The 17832-nt window shown below is 36.4% G+C and overlaps 1 protein-coding gene across 1 annotated transcript in view; it reads right to left on the minus strand.

The window, feature by feature from the left end:
• Positions 1-17832, minus strand: part of LOC128647193 (transmembrane channel-like protein 2-A) — a 306013-nt gene that overhangs the window by 195550 nt on the left and 92631 nt on the right. Inside the window, exons 10-11 of the mRNA XM_053699975.1 lie at positions 7965-8153; positions 2648-2827 (exon numbers count right to left, since the gene is read on the minus strand). Coding sequence (XP_053555950.1) covers positions 2648-2827; positions 7965-8153 — 369 coding nt within the window. The remainder of the gene's footprint in view (positions 1-2647; positions 2828-7964; positions 8154-17832) is intronic.

Here is a 17832-nt window from a genome sequence, read left to right on the forward strand (position 1 = left end):
AATTAAAAACATAATTTTATAGTGCTTGGTATTATTATACTGATGCAGATACCACTGATCCTATAACCAGCCCTCCTCTGGCTATACCCATGAGCCAGTGTCACTACTGTGTCGTTATATAGTACTGAGTGTTATTATACTGATGCAAATACCACTGACCCTATAACCAGTCCTCCTCTGGTTTTACTCATAATCCATTGTCACTTCTGTGTCTTTGTACAGTGCTTGGTGTTATTATACTGATGCAGATAGAGGCCCATTTATCAAGCTCCGTATGGAGCTTGTGGGCTCATGTTTCTGGTGAGTTTTCAGACTCGCCAGAAACAGCAGGGACATGACCCTGTCCCTAGGAATCGACACAATTCAACCCGATCGAGTACGATCAGGTTGATTGACACCCCCTGCTGGTGCAATGCTGAATACGAGTTATGACACCGCCTGCTGGTGCCAGAAACACAAGTTATGAAGCAGCGTTCTAAAGACCGCTGCTCCATAACCTGTCCGCCTGCTCTGAGGCGGCAGATAGACATCCCCCAAAATCAACCCGATCCAATATGATCGGGTTGATTGACACCCCCTGCGAATCTGCAGGGAGCGGCATTGCACCAGCAGTTCACCATCGATGTGCGGCGGACATAATCCGCAATATCGGATCATGTCCGCTTGCACAATATTAAATAGGCCTCATAGTACTAGTGATTAGGAGGTAGGTTAGGTAAGGTTTTAGTAAGAGTTAATAGGAGGAGAATGATGAGATGAATGAGTTGTAAGAATGGTTACAATTAGTAATAGAAATGGTTAGGGTTACTGTAAAGTAAGATGAGTGAATTAATGATCAAGTAGAAAAAGTAAGAGGTTAAGGTATGGTGTAAGAAAGGTCAGAAAATGAGATGAAAAGAAGATTTAGTTATATAAGTAAATTAAAATTTGTGTGTTAAAATTTAAGTAAATTATGGTGTAGACTGTAGTACTAGAATAGCAGTATTGGTTGTGGTATTGAATTTTTAGTTAGTTGTTATTGGTTGGTTAAGGTTATTGGTTGGCTAGGGTTAAGTTATGGTAGAATAAAGTAGCCTGAGTATTACAATATCATGTATGGGTAGGGTGACCATATTGCCGCTTTAAAAAGGGACACATATAAAAAATACATATGTCAGGGTCCTTTTTAAAGCGGCAATATGGTCACCCTATGTATGAGAAACACCAAGAGTGCAGCTTGCTGAGCTCAATAGGTTAGGCCAAAAATCCAAACTAAGGGTAGATGTTGTTAATGGGGCCTAGTGCAAAGAACATTTAATCTGATACAGCTACATCAATTCAATAATCCTGTGGTGTGCCTGTCCCATGGACACAGCCGTATGCTGTTTCCTAATGATCCACACCACCAGATTATAAAAGCTGGTAGGTTTTTGAAAGTAGAAATGCCGCACTCATTCTCTCCCAAAGAGCTCAAGGACAATGGATTTTAAAAAAGTCATCATCTCCACAAGGTGTGGGGAGAGATTGGACCTTTGAGGGTTTAGAACGTTGTTCGTAACTAAAAAAAAACTTTCACTTTGGATGCTAGTGGGTGGGTGGTTAGGACACCAGCTCCTGGGCAACAATACTTGGGGGGCAGGCCAAATACTCTTTTTCTCATACCCATAAATTAAGGAATTAGGATTTTGGCCCAGTGTAGGCTCAGACAGGTAAGGCTTCAACCATTTCGTAAAGCACTACTCTTCCTTCTTCTTGGGGCAAAGGTGCTCCATTCTAACCATAGGACTGCAGTCTAAAAGAGTGATGCTCCGAGAGCACCATGTCCCAGGTGAGCTACTGCTGAGGATGAGAAAGAAGAAAATTGACTTAAGGAGGTTACACTGCTGCTAGCTATTTCTTCTACCTGACTTTCTCCCTCTCTCAATGTGCCCCTCTTGCGTTGCAATTCAGTGACCCTTTCAATTATCTTGTCCTTCACTTCCTCTAGCTTGTTTAGCAATTGAGCCATACGGCTTTTTACCCTAGAGTCACACAGGGTAGCAAGCATATGTTGTGTGTTGTCATTGATGTCAAGAATTTCACGCTTGAATGCTCTCAGCTCCTGCTTCAGTTTGCATGTGAATGCTACAACTTAGAAAAACAACATATCACCGTGTACATTCTGAGTGAGAAAGGAATCCATTTTGTCCATCAGATAACTGAAAAATGGTATTACCTGGCCAAGGCTAGCAGTGGATGCACTTAAATCCTCAGTGATGTTCCTGAATGAACGGGAAAATGCCACCATTTGCCCTATTGTTCTCTACTTGTCCCTGTCCAGTGGATTGTTCACCCCATACAAAAATGCACTATATGCTCATTAGTGAGACACCCTGTTTTCAGGGTAAAAAGTGGCTTTATATTATTCGACCAAGGAAATAGAAGGACTGGTGAGCATTTTTAAAGAATATCACCAGACCAGAGAGCTTTTTAGAATTACCAAAGTATGGGTCAGCTTCCACTGCACTACAATGCCAGCGTGGAAAGGGGAGGTCCTTAAGAAAAAAATCAGTATTTTTTTAAAACAACATATACAGTCCTATATTTTTACTATGCATAACTTTCAAGTAGAAATTGTGAGTGGATAAAATACTTTTCTTATTTAATGTTTCATATAAAATTATCTTACCTTTCCATTTACATCATCTATTAAAGCCAGCAAGAAGGTGTATAGATTTCCAAGAAAGAGGGCAAATATCCGCCCAAGCTGCCATTTTAATGCTAGTCTAGGGTGAAAATTTTCCATAGCAGCAATTGTTTCAAACAACGGAGGGCAAAACATTGATAGCAAAGACATTACAATCTCTACCTGGAAATACAAGACAAATTACAAAAACGTTTATAGTAACCTTTAAGAGTAAAAGCTTATTTTTTGTTTTATGTACAGTATACATTATATGCTTCTGTTATCCTGTTAATAAGGAAAACATACAATTCTTTGAAAATTATATAATCAAAAAGTTCTATTGATGTAAAGACAGTATTCTTAACTTGGCTATTTTTGTGCTTTTTTGTGTTTTTAGTATTCTAATCAACGCAAAACACATCATTTTGCATATGAAAGAGCTATTGCATATGTCAGATAAATTTGGGACATCTACATTTCCTACATTTAGATTGGACAAAACCCATGCATGCGTGTTTGTTTTTTGCTGGCTGGTTGCCAAATGAAAGTATTGTCTGTATTTTCCTCGGTCTAATTGTATTTTTAAATAATTTGCAACAATCACTGGATGAAGACTACAGGAATAGGTCAAATATAATCTAAAAATGCAATTATTTATATTTTAGATGACACCCTATGATTCAAAACTCAAAGATGAATTTGCGCGTATGTGTGCTTATAAAAAATAACACAAGTCATACATATATTTAGGCCGCTAAAAATAGTTTCAAAATGTTCCCTTCATCCTTTAATAGTACTTTTTTATTTGTAGAACAATACATCTACCTATCTATCTTTAATTTTTTTATATCTAAAATGAAAATTCAATAAATTTGCTTTATTAATTGTTTTATTAAAAAAAAACTAGATTGTTTAAGTCAAGGCGAATAGTCTATAGGAATAATGAACAAGTTAGCAACTTTATACAGAGATTAATCCAATAACCATCATTAAAGGGACAGTATACACCAATTGTCATTTAACTGCATGTTATAGACACTACTATAAAGAATAATATGTACAGATATTGATATAAAAATCCAGTATAAAACCGTTTAAAAGCTTACTTAGAAGGTCCCAGTTTAGCTCTGTTAAAGGGCCACAGTAAGTAAATATTTTCTATGCCTGTTACTAACTAACTACCCCAAATACGCTTTTTATCAATAGCATTTCATTAACATATCTCTACCGTATATCAGAAATCTTGTCTGCAAATTTAATTGTTTTCCAAACCTACTCCGTGGGTATCCTTTGCTCTGTACCAATCCGTTTACAATACCTAGGTTTCAAAATGGCGCTTTAAACACAAAGTTATTGGTTTAAGTGTTTTGAACAAGCAGTGCTGAAAATAGTGGGCAGGATAACGTGACATCATCGGCGAATAAAATATATAACTTTTAGAACGTTATGAAACTTCATTTTGGAGAAAATATAGGTCAGTAGGTTTTAATTAATGTTTATTAACTTTAATATGTTAATTGTTTAGCTTAAAAATTATAACAGAAAATAATCCTTTAAAAAGGTAGCTGGAACAATCACTGCAAGTGGGGAATAGCAGACACCCCCCTTCCCCTTCCTTTGCATATGAAAAGACATAACACAAACAGGAGCAAGCTGGAGAAGGTATACATTAGTATTCTCCTAAAACTTTGGGGCTTGGTTAGGAGTCTGAAAATCAGAGCAGTGTTTAAAAAAAAAAACAAAAAAAAAACTGTATGGGCTACCCTGACCCAAAAGAAAAAAAAGAAATTCCGAAATTTACTGATGAGATACAACCTTTTTGACGTATGGCACTGCCTAAACATGACGGAAAGAGATTACACTTTCTACTCCACTGCACACCACTCCTACTCCCACATAGACTATATATTCTCCAATGGCAAGGCACACATTGCTAGAATTGTGATTTGCCCCTAGTCGGACCACGACATGGTGACTGCCACACTCAACCCATCCCCTCTGGAGGGCCACAAGCGCCCGTGGTGCTTGGCGGACCTCCTGATCAAGAACCCCTGAACCCAACAGACAGCTAATGACATCCAATACTTTTTTCAAACGATGACACCGGACAGACTACAGATGCAACCCTCTGGGCTACTATGAAAGCATTTATTAGAGGGGACTTTTGCATTAACATGTATACTGAGCACATACAAAGGAAATAGAAGGACTGGTGAGCATCCAACAGAAAGAGTGCAAAAAGCCTAGGCATACCATAACTAGCCAAAATGGGTTATCAAAACAATAATGGTCTTCAAATATTTTTTATGAAAAGTGTACAGAAACTGTTGGGGAGAAAAAAAATATTCTAATGGATGCTAAGTTGTTTCAATGCTATGTATCTGACAAATTAATGCAATGCAAAGTCATTTAGAAATCAGGTTTTCTGGCGAGTAATACCTGGGAGTTCAAACAGTCACAGCTTATTACACAGCATAAACCAGTGTGTACAGTTCTGAAACGGACAGCAAAGTCAAAATTAAATGTTCATGATTCAGTTTACTTCTAGGATCAAATTTGCTTTGTTCTCTTGGTATCCTTTTTTGAAGAGTCAATCTAAGTAGACTGATAGGGTCTGAAGCAGTGTTAATTTTGACGGCAAGTTTCAATTTAGTCTTAGTTTTAGTCTTTTGACTAAAATGCCATTTTAGTTTTAGTCATATTTTAGTCATATGAATTGTTTTAGTTTTAGTCTAGTTCTAGTCGACTGAATCTCCAATACATTTTAGTTGACTAAATCTCCAATACATTTTAGTTGACTAAATCTCCAGTAGATTTTAGTCAACTAAAATCTAAGGGGTTTAGTTAAAGTGTAATGCACTATTTAAGCATTTCTCTATCATTTGCAAACTGATTATATACTCCAGGAGTAAACATAACTGTTAATATTTATGGTATTAAGGTTTAAACATGCAATACAGACACAGATTTAGCTGTTGTGATATGTAACATCTTTATTAAACTTAAAATTAAATAAAACCAAGTTTCATAAAAAAACAGAAGTGCAACTTTAAAATATATAAAAAAAAAACTGTATTGGCTGTATTGAACATATTACCCAATATAAAAACTTTAACAGTTCTCTGTTAATAATTAAAACAAATATCAAGTAACTCAACACAACAATACGTTTCTGCAGCTAGCACAGGCACAGCATAACTTAAACCCATATTCGTGGTTTATGCTTATTTCTATAGGAAGAATCAATTGATTGTTCACAGATTCAAAAACGTTTCGGCAACAATATTAGCACTGCTCTAGAACTTCCAAACTTATTATAAACTCCTGGAGTAAAGGTTTATTAACCTGTTTTCTTTTATGGTATTAAGGTTTGAACATGCAATACAGATTTAACAGATTTAACTGTTGTGGTATATAACATGTCTTTATCTTAAAATTTAATAAAATGAAGTTTCGTAAATTTTACAAAAGAGCAGTAATTGAATATGGATTGATTATAACACCTTGCATAAATTGTTTTTGTCAGCAAATTTTGATTTAGTTTTAGTCATAGTCTTTTGACTAAAATGTCATTTTGATTTAGTTTTAGTCATGGTCTTTTGACTAAAATGTCATTTTAGTTTTAGTCGTATTTTAGTCATTAGAATTTCTTTAGTTTTATAGTCATTTTAGTGTAGTTTTAGTCGACGAAATTAACACTGGTCTGAAGAGCATGCACATGTTTTTAGCAGTCTGTGGGCCAGTTTACAGTTTTTTTGTTCAAGCACTAAATGCGTTCAAAGTAAAAATTTAGCACAGCCAGATTTGCAGGCGTATTAAAAGTTGAAAGTAAAAGTTTGTACGTGAGCTAAAGACTGCAATATAATCAGGACTTCAGATATTGTGACCATGCTAACTCCTCCCTATAAACTTCTATAGATCACGCTATAAAAAGCCTTATTAGTTACAGCTCGCAAATTTACTTGACACTGCGCTAGATCAACCACGCTAAAGCCAAAGGTGCATTACGAATACTTTCCATTCCTATGTTCTTCACATAGCAGAAAATGTTGTTTGTTCTTTTTAAACATATGTTTATATATATATATATATATATATATATATATATGATTATATTTGTTTTAAATATATCTATACCTATACATAGATAGATAGATGATAGATAGATAGATAGATAGATAGATAGATAGATAGATAGTGTATATACAGATAAATATATATATATATTTTTAAATAAAAATATGTCAAGAACATAGAAATTTTAAAAGTATTTATATTCAAAAGACATTAAAATATGTTAAAAATTAATAAAAATTATATTGCATGCTTGAAAGAATTTGACTGGGAAGACTTCAAAAGTATATATAAATATCTATATATGTATGTATATATGTGTTTATATGTGTATATATGTATATATGTGAGCACATACATATTTACACCTATAAACTCATAAATGCACATGTATACACATATATAGACATATAAAGACATGTATATATACACACGCACTCACGCACTCACGCACGCATACACATTGGAAACCTTTCCAGTCAAACACTTTGCCATATATCATATTCTTTTTTAACCATTATTAAACATTTTTATCAATATTAAAATTATATTTTTATTACAAAGTCTATATACGAGTATAATATTTATTTTAATATGTTTTGTGAAAACATTTTTTAACCCTTGCACTTTACTTCAGGTCTCAAGTCGTGCTAAATATTCTAGGGCAGTTTTGTCTTTTGCTCGTGTGCAACCCATAACTTTCACCTTGTAATATCAGTTATATTTGTCACAGATTCCGATATCCATTGAAAGTCTAGTTTGAACTATAATTATGTCAGCCGCGCTAACCCTTCTCTGGTAAATAAGATTTACCATGGACTTGTAATATCACGTTGTGTGCTAATATTATCTTGGAAAGCAATATTGCTTATCGCATCCTACACTATTGTATAGCGTGACACTTGTTATCTTGCCCTATGTCAGCAGTGTTTGCAACAATGTGTAACATTTTATAAACATTGTTACAAACACTGTGTAAAGATGGATACAATACATGCATACTTATGAACTCACCTAAGATTAATCTGTAACAAAGGATGCCAGGAAAACAAAGCAAAGTTGAAAATAAAAGTAAATTGGAAAGTTGTTTAAAATGTCATGCTCTATCCAATCCAATTAAGTTTAATTTTTACTTTACTGCCCATTTAAGTGAAATGGAATTCCCCCAAAGTTTATGAACATAAAAAAGCACAGCATAAACCCAAAAATATAAGTCTGAGCACAATTTAATTAGTTTGACCCATACCTCATTGCTTTGATACCAGCTTAATTTATCCAATTTCTTGAATTCCTGTGAGCGTTTTACAACAAAATAAATCAAATATCCACTTCCTCCAAGACAAATGGTAATCATAACATTTGCTAAGACTATAAGAAATCGCCTTAGATGAATATTTTCTTCTTTTGTATTTTCCTGTTCATCCACAATCGATTCCTAATGAGAAAAAAAAGCATGTCTTTATAGTTAGATTTATTATTAAACAAAAATATAGCTATGTAATTCAGTCTTCCTTAATTTATATTAGATGAACTGTTTACTTAGATCTACACTTTATTGGCTCCAAACCCCAGCAATATAATATTATTATATAATATAACTCCCCGTGTAAAGCACAGCAAACAACCGCAAACAGTCCATTTGCACAACCACGAGATAGATAGATTTGATAGATAGATACATAGATTACATAGATCAATAGATGCAATATACATATGATAGATACAAATTACATAGATCAATAGATGCAATATACATTTGATAGATACGAATTACATAGATCAAAAGATGCAATATACATTTGATAGATACGAATTACATAGATCAAAAGATGCAATATACATTTGATAGATACGAATTACATAGATCAATAGATGCAATATACATTTGATAGATACGAATTACATAGATCAATAGATGCAATATACATTTGATAGATACGAATTACATAGATCAATAGATACAATATACATATGATAGATACGAATTACATAGATCAATAGATGCAATATACATTTGATAGATATGAATTACATAGATCAAAAGATGCGATATATTTTTGATAGATACGAATTACATAGATCAATAGATGCAATATACATTTGATAGATACGAATTACATAGATCAATAGATGCAATATACAAAAAAAAATTTTAAAATATTTACAATACTGTTATAACAAATATGATTGGTGGCACTAGTTGACAAGTGGGCCTGGCACACACGCTGGCAGGCAACTGCAATTAGATTGCACTAGCAGACTGATGTTTCACAGTCAAAAAAGTTTTTTTTTAAAATATTTACACTACTGTTACAACAAATATGAGTGGTGCCACTAACTTGGCAAGGGGGCCTGGCATACACGCTGGCAGGCAGGCAACTTCAATTAGATTACAATAGCAGACTGATGTTTCACAGTCAAAAAAGTTTTTTTTTAAAATATTTACACTACTGTTATAACAAATATGATTGGTGGCACTAGTTGGCAAGTGGGCCTGGCACACACGCTGGCAGACAGGCAACTGCAATTAGATTACACTAGCTGACTGATGTTTCACAGTCAAAAAAGTTTTTTTTAAAAAAATATTTACACTACTGTTATAACAAATATGATTGGTGGCACTAGTTTGCAAGTGGGCCTGGCACACACACTGGCAGGTAGGCAACTGCAATTAGATTACACTAGCTGACTGATGTTTCACAGTCAAAAAAGTTTTTTTAAAATATTTACAAAACTGTTACAACAAATATGATTGGTGGCACTAGTTGACAAGTGGGCCTGGCACACACGCTGGCAGGCAACTGCAATTAGATTGCACTAGCAGACTGATGTTTCACAGTCAAAAAAGTTTTTTTTTTTAAATATTTACAAAACTGTTACAACAAATATGAGTGGTGCCACTAACTTGGCAAGGGGGCCTGGCATACACGCTGGCAGGCAGGCAACTTCAATTAGATTACAATAGCAGACTGATGTTTCACAGTCAAAAAAGTTTTTTTTTTAAATATTTACACTACTGTTATAACAAATATGATTGGTGGCACTAGTTGGCAAGTGGGCCTGGCACACACGCTGGCAGACAGGCAACTGCAATTAGATTACACTAGCTGACTGATGTTTCACAGTCAAAAAAGTTTTTTTTTTTAAATATTTACACTACTGTTATAACAAATATGATTGGTGGCACTAGTTTGCAAGTGGGCCTGGCACACACGCTGGCAGGTAGGCAACTGCAATTAGATTACGCTAGCTGACTGATGTTTCACAGTCAAAAAGTTTTTTTTTAAAATATTTACAAAACTGTTACAATAAATATGAGTGGTGCCACTAAATTGGCAAGTGGGCCTGGCACACACGCTGGCAGGCAGGCAACTTCAATTAGATTACAATAGCAGACTGATGTTTCACAGTCAAAAAAAGTTTTTTTTTTAAATATTTACAATACTGTTATAACAAATATGATTGGTAGCACTAGCTGGCAAGTGGGCCTGGCACACACGCTGGCAGGCAGGCAACTGCAATTCGATTGCACTAGCAGACTGATGTTTCACAGTCAAAAAAGTTTTTTTTTAAAATATTTACACTACTGTTATAACAAATATGATTGGTGGCACTAGTTTGCAAGTGGGCCTGGCACACACACTGGCAGGTAGGCAACTGCAATTAGATTACACTAGCTGACTGATGTTTCACAGTCAAAAAAGTTTTTTTAAAATATTTACAAAACTGTTACAACAAATATGAGTGGTGCCACTAACTTGGCAAGTGGGCCTGGCACACACGCTGGCAGGCAGGCAACTTCAATTAGATTACAATAGCAGACTGATGTTTCACAGTCAAAAAAGTTTTTTTTTAAATATTTACACTACTGTTATAACAAATGATTGGTGGCACTAGTTGGCAAGTGGGCCTGGCACACACGCTGGCAGGTAGGCAACTGCAATTAGATTACGCTAGCTGACTGATGTTTCACAGTCAAAAAGTTTTTTTTAAAATATTTACAAAACTGTTACAATAAATATGAGTGGTGCCACTAAATTGGCAAGTGGGCCTGGCACACACGCTGGCAGGCAGGCAACTTCAATTAGATTACAATAGCAGACTGATGTTTCACAGTCAAAAAAAGTTTTTTTTTTAAATATTTACAATACTGTTATAACAAATATGATTGGTAGCACTAGCTGGCAAGTGGGCCTGGCACACACGCTGGCAGGCAGGCAACTGCAATTCGATTGCACTAGCAGACTGATGTTTCACAGTCAAAAAAGTTTTTTTTTTAAATATGTACACTACTGTTACAACAAATATGAGTGGTGGCACTAACTTGGCAAGTGGGCCTGGCACACACGCTGGCAGGCAGGCAACTTCAATTAGATTACACTAACAGACTGATGTTTCACAGTCAAAAAAGTTTTTTTTTTTAAATATTTACACTACTGTTATAACAAATATGATTGGTGGTATTAGTTGGAAAGTGGAACTGGAACACACGCTGGCAGGCAGGCAACTGCAATTAAATAACACTAATAGACTGATGTAAAAGTTTTTTAAAAAAAAATTTACACATGTTACAACAGATATGAGTGGTGGCACTGAGGATGGAAGTAGGCACAGTATATGCTGGGATCCTGACACACAGGCTGGCACTAGTGGCAGGCTGGCCTGGCAACTAAAATTAAATAAAACTAGCAGACTGATGTAAAAGTTTTTTTTAAAAAAATGTACACTAATGTTACAACAGATATGAGTGGTGGCACTGAGGATGGAAGTAGGCACAGTATATGCTGGGAGCCTGACACACAGGCTGGCACTAGTGGCCCTGGCAGGCTGGCCTGGCAAAGAAAATTAAATAACACTAGCAGACTGATGTAAAAGTTTTTTTTTAAAAAGTTACACTAATGTTACAACAGATATGAGTGGTGGCACTGAGGATGGAAGTAGGCACAGTATATGCTGGGAGCCTGACACACAGGCTAGCACAAGTGGCAGGCTGGCCTGGCAACTAAAATTAAATAAAACTAGCAGACTGATGTAAAAGTTTTTTTTTTTAAAAATGTACACTAATGTTACAACAGATATGAGTGGTGGCACTGAGGATGGAAGTAGGCACAGTATATGCTGGGAGCCTGACACACAGGCTGGCACTAGTGGTACTGGCAGGCTGGCCTGGCAAAGAAAATTAAATAACACTAGCAGACTGATGTAAAAGTTACAGCAGAGATCAGATGAGTCCTTCAGGACTGTAGTGGACACTGAATACACTAGCCTAGCTATCAATTTCCCTATAAAATCACCAGCAGCAGCACTATCCCTCCTCTCACTAAGAATGCAGGATCATAATGAATCTAAAATGGCTGCTGCCCAGGAGCTGGGAGGGTCTGGGAGGGAGTGTCTGCTGCTGATTGGCTGAAATGTGTCTGCAGACTGTGAGCTACAGGGTTAAAGTTTACTCAATGATGATGAATAGGGGGCGGATCGAACATCGCATATGTTCGCCCGCCGCGGCGAACGCGAACAAGCTAAGATCGCCGGGAACTGTTCTCCGGCGAACTGTTCGCAACATCACTAATGCTAGTCTTTATTGCGTCATTTTTGGCACGAGAATTTTTTTGGCACAAAAAATACGTCTATGACGCAACTTCGTCATTTCCGGCGTCATAGTTGACGCCGGAGCCTTACACACGGTTGCGTCATTAGTGACGCGAGTGTGTCATTTCCAGTTATTATTGGCGCCAAAAAAGTTTTCAGTTACATTGTGCGTCATAATGGGGTGCCAAACTTTTTCATTATTTTAATACCCCATTGATGTTTGCCTCTTGCCTTTTTCTCTATCAGAGGGCTATGCTTTTTGCATTTTTTCCCATTCCTGAAACTGTCATATAAGGAAATTGATAATTTTGCTTTATATGTTTTTACATTTTGCAAGATGTGTCAATCTGATCCTGCCTCAAAAGTTTCTGCTGGAACATTGCTGCCTGACATTGGGTCTACCAAAGCTAAGTGCATTTGTTGTAAGATTGTGGAAATTATTTCGCCGAATGTCATTTGTAATAGTTGTCATGATAAACTTTTACATGCAGATAGTGTGTCCATCAGTATTAGTACATTGCCAGTTGCAGTTCCTTCAACTTCCAATGTAAATGATATACCCATGAATTTTAAAGAATTTGTTTCTGATTCTATCCAGAAGGCTTTGTCTGCATTTCCACCTTCTAATAAACACCTTCTAATAAACGTAAAAGGTCTTTTAAAACTTCTCATTCAGTTGATGAAATTTCAAATGACCAACAACATAATAATTTATCCTCCTCTGATAAGGATCTATCTGATTCAGAAGATCCTTCCTCAGACATTGACACTGACAAATCTACTTATTTATTTAAAATAGAATATATGCAGTCTTTATTAAAAGAAGTGTTAATTACTTTGGATATTGATGTAACCAGTCCTCTTGACGTTCAGTCTAATAAATGTTTAAATGCTGTTTTTAAACCTCCTGTGGTTTCTCCAGGGGTTTTTCCTATTCCTGAGTGTATTTCTGATATGATTTCTACGGAATGGAATAAGCCAGGTACTTCTTTTATTCCTTCTTAAAGGCTTAAAAAATTGTATCCTTTACCAGCAAATTGATGGGGCTATTTCTACTCTTGCTAAACGTACCACTATTCCTATGGAAGATAGTACTTCCTTTAAGGATCCTTTAGATAGGAAGCTTGAATCTTATCTAAGGAAGGCCTATTTATATTCAGGTCATCTTCTCAAACCTGCAATTTCTTTGGCTGATGTTGCGGCTGCATCAACTTTCTGGTTGGAGAATGTAGATCAACCAGAATTGGATTCTGACATATCTAGCATTATTCACTTACTGCAAAATGCTAATCATTTTATTTGTGATGCCATTTTTGACATTATCAAAATTGATGTTAGATCCATGTCATTAACTATATTAGCTAGAAGAGCTTTGTGGCTTAAATCTTGGAATGCTGATATGACATCTAAATCTAGATTATTATATCTTTCTTTCCAAGGTAATAATTTATTTGGTTCTCAGTTGGATTCTATTATTTCAACTGTCACTGGGGGAAAGGGAGTTTTTCTGCCTCAGGATAGAAAACCTAAGGGTAAATCTAAGGCTTCTAACCGTTTTCGTTCCTTTTGTCAAAATAAGGAACAAAAACTCAATCCTTCCCCCAAGGAATCTGTTCCCAATTGGAAGCCTTCCTCAAATTGGAATAAATCCAAGCCATTTAAGAAACCAAAGTCAGCCCCTAAGTCCACATGAAGGTGCGGCCCTCATTCCAGGGGGCAGATTAAGGTTTTTTTTTTTTTTTAAATTCTGTCCAAAATCAATGGATTCAGAGCATTGTCTCTCAAGGATATCGAATAGAATTCAGAGTAAGACCTCCTGTGAGAAGATTTTTTCTCTCACATATCCCAGCAAATCCAGTAAAAGCTCAGGCTTTCCTGAAGTGTGTTTCAGACCTGGAGTCTTCAGGGGTAATCATGCCAGTTCCTTTTCAGGAACAAGGTTTGGGGTTCTATTCAAATCTATTCATTGTCCCAAAGAAGGAAAATTTATTCAGACCAGTTCTGGATCTGAAAATTTTGAATTGTTATGTAAGAGTACCAACTTTCAAGATGGTGACTATAAGGACTATTCTGCCTTTTGTTCAGCAAGGACATTATATGTCCACAATAAACTTGCAGGATACATACCTTCATATTCTGATTCATCCAGAACATTATCAGTTCCTGAGATTCTCTTTTCTAGACAAGCATTACCAATTTGTTGCTCTTCCATTTGGTCTAGCAACAGCTCCAAGAATCTTTTCAAAGGTTCTAGGTGCCCTACTCTCTGTAATCAGAGAACAGGGTATTGCGGTGTTTCCTTATTTGGATGATATCTTGGTACTAGCTCAGTCTTTACATTCTGCAGAATCTCACACAAATCAACTAGTGTTGTTTCTTCGGAAACATGGTTGGAGGATCAATTTACCAAAAAGTTTCTTGATTCCTCAGACAAGGGTCACCTTTTTAGGCTTCCAGATAGATTCAGTGTCCATGACTCTGTCTCTAACAGACAAGAGACGTTTAAAATTGGTTGCAGCCTGCCTGCACCTTCAGTCTCAGTCATTCCCTTCAGTGGCTATGTGCATGGAAGTTTTAGGTCTCATGACTGCAGCATCGGATGCGATCCCCTTTGCTCGTTTTCACATGAGACCTCTACAGCTTTGTATGCTGAACCAATGGTGCAGGGATTATACAAATATATCACAATTAATATCCTTAAATCCCAATGTACGACACTCTCTGACGTGGTGGATAGATCACCATTGTTTAGTTCAAGGGGCTTCTTTTGTTTGACCAACCTGGACTGTGATGACAACAGATGCAAGTCTTTCAGGTTGGGTATCTCTGACAGCACAAGTGGTTTTGAAATCTCAAGAAGCGAGATTACCAATAAATATTTTAGAACTCCGTGCAATTCTCAGAGCTCTTCAGTTTTGGCCTCTGTTAAAGAGAGAACCGCTCATTTGTTTTCAGACAGACAATATCACAACAGTGGCATATGTCAATCATCAGGGTGGGACTCACAGTCCCCAAGCTATGAAAGAAGTATCTCGGATACTTGCTTGGGCGGAATCCAGCTCCTGTCTAATCTCTGCGGTGCATATCCCAGGTGTAGACACTTGGGAGGCGGATTATCTCAGCTGTCAGACTTTACATCCAGGGGAGTGGTCTCTCCATCCAGATGTGTTTTCTCAGATTGTTCAGATGTGGGGTCTTCCAGAGATAGATCTCATGGCCTCTCATCTAAACAAGAAACTTCCCAGATACCTGTCCAGGTCCAGGGATGTTCAGGCGGAAGCAGTGGATGCGCTGACACTTCCTTGGTGTTATCAACCTGCTTATATCTTCCCGCATCTAGTTCTCCTTCCAAGAGTGATCTCCAAAATCATCATGGAACAATCGTTTGTGTTGCTGGTGACTCCAGCATGGCCACACAGGTTTTGGTATGCGGATCTGGTTCAGATGTCCAGTTGCCAGCCTTGGCCACTTACGTTAAGGCCAGAACTACTGTCTCAAGGTCCGTTTTTCCATCAGGATCTCAAATAATTAAATTTGAAGGTATGGAAATTGAACGCTTAGTACTAAGTCATAGAGGTTTCTCTGACTCAGTGATTAATACTATGTTACAAGCTCGTAAATCTGTCTCTAGAAAGATTTATTATAGAGTTTGGAAGACTTACATTTTATGGTGTTCTTCTCATAAATTCTCTTGGCATTCTTTTAGAATTCCTAGAATTTTACAGTTTCTTCAGGATGGTTTGGATAAGGGTTTGTCTGCAAGTTCCTTGAAGGGACAAATCTCTGCTCTTTCTGTTTTATTTGACAGAAAGATTGCTATACTTCCTGATATTCACTGTTTTTTACAGGCTTTAGTTCGTACTAAGCCTGTCATTAAATCAATTTCTCCTCCTTGGAGTCTTAATTTGGTTTTGAAGGCTTTACAGGCTCCTCCATTTGAGCCTATGCATTCTTTGGACATTAAACTACTTTCTTGGAAAGTGTTGCTCCTTTTGGCTATCTCTTCTGCTATAAGAGTTTCTGAGCTATCTGCTCTTTCTTGTGAGTCTCCTTTTCTGATCTTTCATCAGGATAAGGCAGTTTTGCGGACTTCTTTTCAATTTTTACCTAAGGTTGTGAATTCTAACAACATTAGTAGAGAAATTGTTGTTCCTTCCTTGTGTCCTAATCCTAAGAATTATTTGGAAAGATCCTTACATTGTTTGGATGTGGTAAGAGCTTTGAAATATTATGTGGAAGCTACTAAAGATTTCAGGAAGACTTCCAGTCTATTTGTTTTATTTTCTGGTCCTAGGAAAGGTCAGAAGGCTTCTGTTATTTCCTTGGCTTCTTGGTTGAAACTTTTGATTCATCAAGCTTATTTGGAGTCGGGTCAGGCCCCGCCTCAGAGAATTACAGCTCATTCAACTAGATCAGTCTCCACTTCGTGGGCCTTTAAGAATGAAGCTTCAGTCGATCAGATTTGCAAAGCAGCAACTTGGTCCTCTTTGCATATATTTACTAAATTCTACCGTTTTGATGTATTTGCTTCTTCAGAAGCAGTTTTTGGTAGAAAAGTTCTTCAGGCAGCTGTTTCAGTTTGATTCTTCTGCTTTTGATTTAAGTTTTTTCTTCCAATTATGAGACTAAACTTATTTTTTTGGGTTGTGGATTAATTTTTTCAGTGAAAAATTGCTGTTTTTATTTTTATCCCTCCCTCTCTAGTGACTCTTGCGTGGAGTTCCACATCTTGGGTATTGCTATCTAATCACTAGCTCCTGGACTCTTGCCAATTACATGAAAGAAAACATAATTTATGTAAGAACTTACCTGATAAATTCATTTCTTTCATATTTTCAAGAGTCCATGAGGCCCACCCTTTTTATGGTGGTTATGATTTTTTTGTATAAAGCACAATTATTTCCAAATTTCTTTTGTTGATGCTACTCCTTTCTTTATCACCCCACTGCTTGGCTATTCATTAAACTGAATTGTGGGTGTGGTGAGGGGTGTATTTATAGGCATTTTGAGGTTTGGGAAACTTTGCCCCTCCTGGTAGGATTGTATATCCCATATGTCACTAGCTCATGGACTCTTGCCAATATGAAAGAAATTAATTTATCAGGTAAGTTCTTACATATATTATGTTTTTTGGTACAATCCTGTTATTTTTCAATGAAAGAAAAACTTGATTATAATTGCATCACATGATATAGGGTTCAATTAAATGTAAACACATAGATCTTCACACTCCAAGCTGTTATGATGTCAACAAAATTTCATTGGTTTAAAAAAAAAAATGTTTTTCACATATTAAAGGCAAATAGGAATCTTACAGAGCAGAACCAGGACCAGAGCTATACTCTGTCATATGTTATGATGGCATATCATTTGTTCACTGATACCCAAGTAGTGCCATGTCTGTATGATCTATGGTAAATAAATATGGTGACCATCCATCCCAAATTTTTAGAGACAGTCCTGAATTTTGGAAGGACATCCCTAATTTTTCAAAGGACAATTTGGTATCCCGAATTTTGTCTCAG

This window comes from Bombina bombina, chromosome 2, assembly GCF_027579735.1.
Source record: "Bombina bombina isolate aBomBom1 chromosome 2, aBomBom1.pri, whole genome shotgun sequence".
Taxonomy (NCBI): Eukaryota; Metazoa; Chordata; class Amphibia; order Anura; family Bombinatoridae; genus Bombina; species Bombina bombina.